Here is a 6,905-nt window from a genome sequence, read left to right on the forward strand (position 1 = left end):
AGCGGAAGTGATGGCGAAGAGGCAGGTAACACTGATAAATGAAGCGGTAACAACGGCAACGGGAGGGGTAGTGATGGCGAAGGGGCAGGTATCACTGACAAAGGAAGGGGTAACAATGGAAACGGGAGTGGTAGTGATGGCGAAGGGGCAGGTAACACTGACAAAGGAAGGGGTAACAATGGAAACGGGAGGGGTAGTGATGACGAAGGGGCAGGTAACACTGACAAAGGAAGGGGTAACAATGGCAACGGCAGTGGTAGTGGTGGCGAAGGGCATGTAATACTGACAAAGGAAGGGGTAACAATGGAAACGGGAGGGGTAGTGATGGCGAAGGGGCAGGTAACACTGACAAAGGAAGGGGTAACAATGGAAACGGGAGTGGTAGTGATGGCGAAGGGGCAGGTAACACTGACAAAGGAAGGGGTAACAATGGAAACGGGAGGGGTAGTGATGGCGAAGGGGCAGGTAACACTGACAAAGGAAGGGGTAACAATGGCAACGGGAGTGGTAGTGGTGGCGAAGGGGCAGGTAACACTGACAAAGGAAGGGGTAACAATGGAAACGGGAGGGGTAGTGGTGGCGAAGGGAAAGGTAACACTGACAAAGGAAGGGGTAACAATGGCAACGGGAGGGGTAGTGGTGGCGAAGGGGAATCTTAACGGCAACGGGATTGGTAATGACGGCGAAGGGGTAGGTTACACTAACAACGGAAGGGGTAACAACGGCAACAGAAGGGTAAATGACGGCGAATGGGGTAGGTAACACTGACAACGGAAGGGGTAACAATGGCAACGGGAGGGGTAACACTGACAACGGAAGGGGTAACAATGGTAACGGGAGGGGTAACAATGGCAACGGGAGGGGTAACACTGACAACGGAAGGGGTAACAATGGCAACGGGAGGGGTAACAATGGCAACGGGAGGGGTAACAATGGCAACAGGAGGGGTAAGAATGGCAACGGGAGGGGTAACAATGACAACGGGAGGGGTAACAACGGCAACGGGAAGGGTAGTGATGCCGGCGAAGGGGTAGGTAACATTGACAACGAAAGGGGTAACAATGGCAACGGGAGGGGTAACAACGGCAACGGGAGGGGTAGTGATGCCGGCGAAGTGGTAGGTAACACTGACAATGAAAGGGGTAACAATGGCAACGGGAGGGGTAACAACGGCAACGGGAGGGGTAGTGATGCCGGCGAAGGGGTAGGTAACACTGACAACGGAAGGGGTAACAATGGCAACGGGAGGGGTAACAACGGCAACGGGAGGGGTAGTGATGCCGGCGAAGGGGTAGGTAACACTGACAACGAAAGGGGTAACAATGGCAACGGGAGGGGTAACAATGGCAATGGGAGGGGCTACAACGGCAACGGGAGGGGTAGTGATGCCGGCGAAGGGGTAGGTAACACTGACAACGGAAGGGGTAACAATGGCAACGGGAGGGTTAACAACGGCAACGGGAGGGGTAGTGATGCCGGCGAAGGGGTAGGTAACACTGACAACGAAAGGGGTAACAATGGCAACGTGTGGGGAAGTGGTGGCGAAGGGGAATCTAACAACGCCAACGGGGGGGGGGGGGGTAGTGATGGCGGGGGGAGGTAACAATGGCAACGGGAGGGGTAGTGATGGCGAAGGGGCAGGTAACACTGACAAAGGAAGGGGTAACAATGGCAACGGGAGGAGTTGTGGTGGCGAAGGGGAATCTAGCAACGGCAACGGAAAGGGTAGTGACGGCGGTGGAAGGTCACAATGGCAACGGGAGGGGTAGTGGTGGCGAAGGGGAATCTTAACGGCAACGGAAAGGGTAGTGACGGCGGGGGAAAGTCACAATGGCAACGGGAGGGGTAGTGGTGGTGAAGGGGAATCTTAACGGCAACGGAAAGGGTAGTGACGGCGGGGGAAGGTCACAATGGCAACAAGAGGGGTAGTGGTGGCGAAGGGAAAGGTAACACTGACAACGGAATGGATAACAATCATGAATGACAACGGGATAGGAAGTGATGGCAAAGGATAATGTAACAATGGCAACGGAAGGCGTTTTGATGGTGAAGGGGAAGATGACAATGGCAACAGGAAATGGGGGGTTATTATTATTATCTTTTAAAACTGTTTCATTAATAATGGTACATTTTAAATGATTTTTTTTCTGGGCGTCTCGCAGTCTCTGCTGTAAATAACTTCGTACGAGTTTGACATTAACCGTTGCGGAAGAGTAAAGAGAAATATTGCTAAAATTGAAAATTTTATTGGCCGCGAGATCAATCTTTCCACAATCCGAACAGTAGTGGCACAAGGTAAAAAAGCGGTACTAACCACGACACCGAGGCTATGGCGACATATCGAATTTTCCGGTCTGACAAGACAGAATTAACATTTGCAAAAAAAAAAAGAAATCTACTCAATCAGATGTACATGCGTTTGATAATGGCAGTTTTCGCGCCATATATACACTTTTGCACACATTTACCAGGAAGGTGTATGAGTCATACACTTATTTCAAGTTCAGTTTCAAAGAATCTGTTACTTTAAAGCGGAGGCATGAAGAAAATTGATGTACTTATAATATGCGAATTTGATTACGTGAAACTCTTTATCTCTTCAAGTGCCAAATGGTGAGGTCATTGTATAAAAAGTGTTCAATTAATTCACCAGGGACGTATACAGGAATTGATGTTAGAGGGGGCGTTACTTATGAGCCCAACCTATTGGTGTTCGCCCCTCCTTCAGAACCGAAATGTGTATGGCAAAAATGTTTGCAGTTTGTTTTTATTTAACAATTATTTCACGGATTTTTATTTAATTCATTACTTTTCTTCATATTCATCGAATTCATGGTAGTTACTTAATGGAAAGTACATGTACATGCATTGGCAAGTTGGAATGTTAATGTCCAGTAATGTATATTTCGTGGGCACAGTGTCGTCATAACAATTACTGATTTATTATAAGTAAATACATTTCTTTTACAGGTGAGTGTTCAAACATGCACAGTTATGAATAAAATGTCACGAAAACAATTATTTATTACAAGAAAGTGAAGGGCCTGAGTGGTCTTAATATCGTAATCATTTGATGTTTTCATGATGGAGATCGAACTTGAAAACAAATATTTATTACCAAAAAGTGATGGCCGGAGTGGTCGTAATGTCACAATTTATTTGATGTTTAACCTTTGTTAATGTCACAATTCCTTTGATCGGACTTGAAAATAGATGTTTATTATAAGGAAGTGAATGCCGTAGTGGTCTTAATGTCACTAGTCATTTGGTGTTTTATGGAGAGCGGACTTAAGACATAATATGAGACTAATTTGAGTTCTGAGCTATGACTTGAGTTCGGATGTAGTGTTAATCTAGCTTGCTAAAAGACACATGCACATTTAAGTAGCAAAAATAAAAGGAAGTTAACGAGTTATAACTATAAGTAGTCGAACAGTGCCGTGTCTGGTCGGCGTTACGCTGATCCCACCGAGCCACCATCTGGGGCAGATGAGTTTGCCTTACATCCCGTCAACGCACGTTGACCTTCAAAGCACCGCCACTCGTTTGGAGACAAAATACCGACCAAGTCTATTTCCCAGGTGGCAGACTCACCAGACTTGTTAAAACACACCGCCTGTCGGGAATAAAACCGATATAAAGTCTTCTTTATGCCCCCCCCCCTCTCCCCCCCCCCCACACACGCCGGAGAGACGAAACCTTGATACATAGGTGTAATAAATGTAGCGCGGCCTTGCGGCCATATGCTTGCAATACGAACAAAACTCAGTGCGTGTATACCACGTGATAAGTTACGTCATATATGCTACGACGGAAGGCAACATTTTGCTTAAAATAAGGCTGAAAACAAGAAAACTTTTCTTTTACTCCACCATTTTAAATGAAACAAATTTAAGGGCCGTCTATATAGTTTAAAGGCCTAGTTTAAGGAATGTCTGGCATGATAATCCCCTGCTGTGCATCACCAATTTCCTGTGTATTTGTTTATTGGTTCAGGGCCATTTAGGGTCCATTTAAATAATTCAACATCGAGGATACTCAGATTGGAAATCTGATAAGACAATTTGGCAAAAAGATTAAGATCAATTAACACAGATTGTGTGCAAATACACGTTTTTTTGTGGGGGGTTTTGGTGTGTGTGTGTGGAGTATTGATGATAAAGTTTGCCGAATGTCATTGTTTGAAACGAACCGAATAAAGCCGACTCTTTATAAATGAATAAGATTAACGTGCTTTTCTGAGTCTTGAGACTGTACGTAATTCTGCCCCCGGTCCCAATATCACGAAAATAATTTAGTCCAATCTCCATCTCAGTCGTAACTAGTTTTACCACATAGCATCACAACTGATTAAATATCATATATGTTTTACACTTTTTAAAAGCGCATTCTATCATAGATTATGTTGATTATCGCTCTTGATTAATGTTCTAGGTTGGAAATATTCTATATAGCCAAAATATGTATTTGAGTACAATTCATTGTTGTTGTATTTTTAATCAATTACTCAAGCATTTATGGTCTAGAATAAGTCTTCTTTAAAATATTGACAAAATATGTATCATCACATTCTATGAGAAAATACGCTTTCAAAAATATAAACACATGCAATATTTAAATTCATACTTTGCCTTTTTATATGTGGTAAAATGAGATTGAGATTTAACTTGAGTATTTTCATAAACATCTAGCAACATGGCTATGTCATATAATAGAAACCATCTATTAAATCTATTCTTTCAAAATGGTTATATATCCCGTCAAGGAAATATTGACATTATGAACTATCCTAAACCCGCCACGATTTCCCGCGAAAAATGGATTATCCGCCAAGACGCGATTTCGCCAATCGTAACAACTCGGCCATCTCCGGCAAGCTTCGAGATAGACCAATTCCCAACACTGGCCGAGGTGTTCCGATTGGCGATTTCGCCCCAAAAAGGGTGGCGGAATTTTATCCCGTCAGGATAATCAAATATGGCGCTGGAAAGCCTCCTTTCTCCCTACTCTGGTCAACCCGTGCCATTATGACATTCGGACTCCTCGGCAATTTTCAATCGAAAGCTCTTTTCGTAAATGGCCGAGGAGCTCCGAATGCCGTTATGAATGTGGACAGCTTCACCAAGCCACATACCCTGTACCCTTTTATGTCACCTCCACACTTTCTTGGCAACGAACTGATAGCGATCGAGTCTTGCTCATCCTTTAAAATATGCCATTATTTCAAGTTATTTGCATTTTTTCTATTTTAAAGATACAAATTTCGAAATTAAACTCCACTATGTTACACTTTTTACTTTTGAAGTTTTTTGAATTAAAAGTTCACAAAATTTAATACTTAAGCTTAAATATACTTGTCCAAGAGATACACGAATGCTGTTTTTGGCCGTAGGGTTTGCAAAGTGGCAATATGAGTGAATCGAAATAGTTCACAGAGTGGTCGATGCAGTGGGGTTACCAGCAACATGTGCCATTTTCGGCCGTAGGGTTTGCGAAACGACGGTAAGATTGAATCGAGTTAGTTCAGTCAGTGGTCAGTGCAGTAGGACTATCAGCAACAAGTGTCATTTTTGGCTATAGGGGTTCCAAAATTTAGAAATGAAACCCTATCCAATAAATAGTCAGAGCTGTGAGTCTACCCTAGATGTCATTTCGCAGGTCTCGTGGCATTTATGGTACAAAAATTACTCCTTCCTCAAATATCTCATCAACCGGTTTAAAGATGCACTCTCACAATTATACCGTTTTGACAACTTGTTTTTTTTTGTCTTGGAATGAGTAAATGTTTGCGTAAATCTCTGGAAATCGTTTATATAAGACTGGTGACAAAAGGATCAGATCGCAGCGTTTTCCATATTAACATTTAAAATTTCATGTTTTTGTGGTAAAAAGCGTCATTAACTGATGCTTTAAGAAGAATGAGTTTTGGGAATAAAACAGTACATATGGAAAACTGTGATCTGATCGTTTGTCGGCATTCTTACCTCACTGGTTTACAAGACAATGACGCAAAAATAAACTGATTCTAAGACAAAAAATATACTAAAGTAAAAATTGTCAAAACGGTCAATATGTGAGACTGCAGTTTTAAGTCACACTAAGGAATGTGACGAGGTGAAACCATATTAAATGCAGCCATTATAGGGCGCGACCAGACCTTTTCAAACTCAACAACAGTCAACTCCACGCTTGTATGCAGACTTTGTTGCATTTACAGACAAACTACTGCTGGCGCCTCCGTTTTTCACACCTTCTGGCCATGAGACCTCTCTTGGGGTTTTCTGGGAGCCTCGCTCCATGCTAGTAATTACATGTATGCTTTGCTATTCTATTATGAATTTGCTTGTGAGTGGTTATATTTGTGTTCACATTGTAATGCTCTGGTCACATTATGTAATTGTTTGCCATATGCTAGTTTGTCTGCGCTTTATATATGTATTGTTCGCACGCGTCTGTAGTTTGGAGCAATATTTTAGTTTATATTATAAAGCTCCCTTTAACCCCGCATGATGTTGTTGGTTTTAAATATCCTATACAGAAACATATACTGTTAACACCAGGTGCCGCTGTTGACAGACTGCAGAAGTGGGAGAGCTACAGAAGGATGGCTTTTAACCCTAGCATTTTATGGCTTTTACGTGGGTAGGCACTAACGAATCCGGGGTTGGGGGGACGGTGCACCCGGCGCCCCATCCCCCCATTAAATCGTCATTGTTTACTTTTTATTTCAATGAAGGACACATAAAGCAATAACAAATTGTTAAAATAGTATTGGGTGAGTACCCTACCCCTCCCTCCCATGAATTTAAACAAAATAAATTTCGGTTCTGAGGGAGGGGCGCAAGTCAAAAGGTTACGTCTCTAAGTCAAATCCCTTCTAACGAATCCAGGAGCCGCCCCTGGTA

General features: G+C 43.1%; 1 protein-coding gene across 1 annotated transcript; it reads right to left on the reverse strand.

Annotated features, from left to right (window-relative positions):
- Positions 1-700: 700 nt before the first annotated feature.
- On the reverse strand, positions 701-6,299 carry LOC128213463 (calphotin-like). The gene is made up of 3 exons (XM_052919185.1): positions 6,216-6,299; positions 3,459-3,616; positions 701-1,496 (listed from the first exon to the last, which is right to left on the reverse strand). The coding sequence occupies exons 1-3, from the start codon at positions 6,297-6,299 to the stop codon at positions 701-703; spliced, it is 1,038 nt and encodes a 345-aa protein (XP_052775145.1).
- Between the last annotated feature and the right edge of the window lie 606 nt (positions 6,300-6,905).

Source organism: Mya arenaria, chromosome 2 (genome assembly GCF_026914265.1).
Source record: "Mya arenaria isolate MELC-2E11 chromosome 2, ASM2691426v1".
NCBI lineage: Eukaryota > Metazoa > Mollusca > Bivalvia > Myida > Myidae > Mya > Mya arenaria.

What these genes read in the sequence shown, in the direction of transcription:
- LOC128213463 (XM_052919185.1), bottom strand. Translation starts at nt 6,299, where the DNA reads ATGGAGCGAGGCTCCCAGAAAACCCCAAGAGAGGTCTCATGGCCAGAA. An exon ending in GCGCCAGCAGTAGTTTGTCT is followed by an intron (nt 3,617 to 6,215) that starts GTAAATGCAACA and finishes TATTCCCGACAG; the next exon opens with GCGGTGTGTTTTAACAAGTC. An exon ending in GGTGGCTCGGTGGGATCAGC is followed by an intron (nt 1,497 to 3,458) that starts GTAACGCCGACC and finishes TTTCGTTGTCAG; the next exon opens with TGTTACCTACCCCTTCGCCG.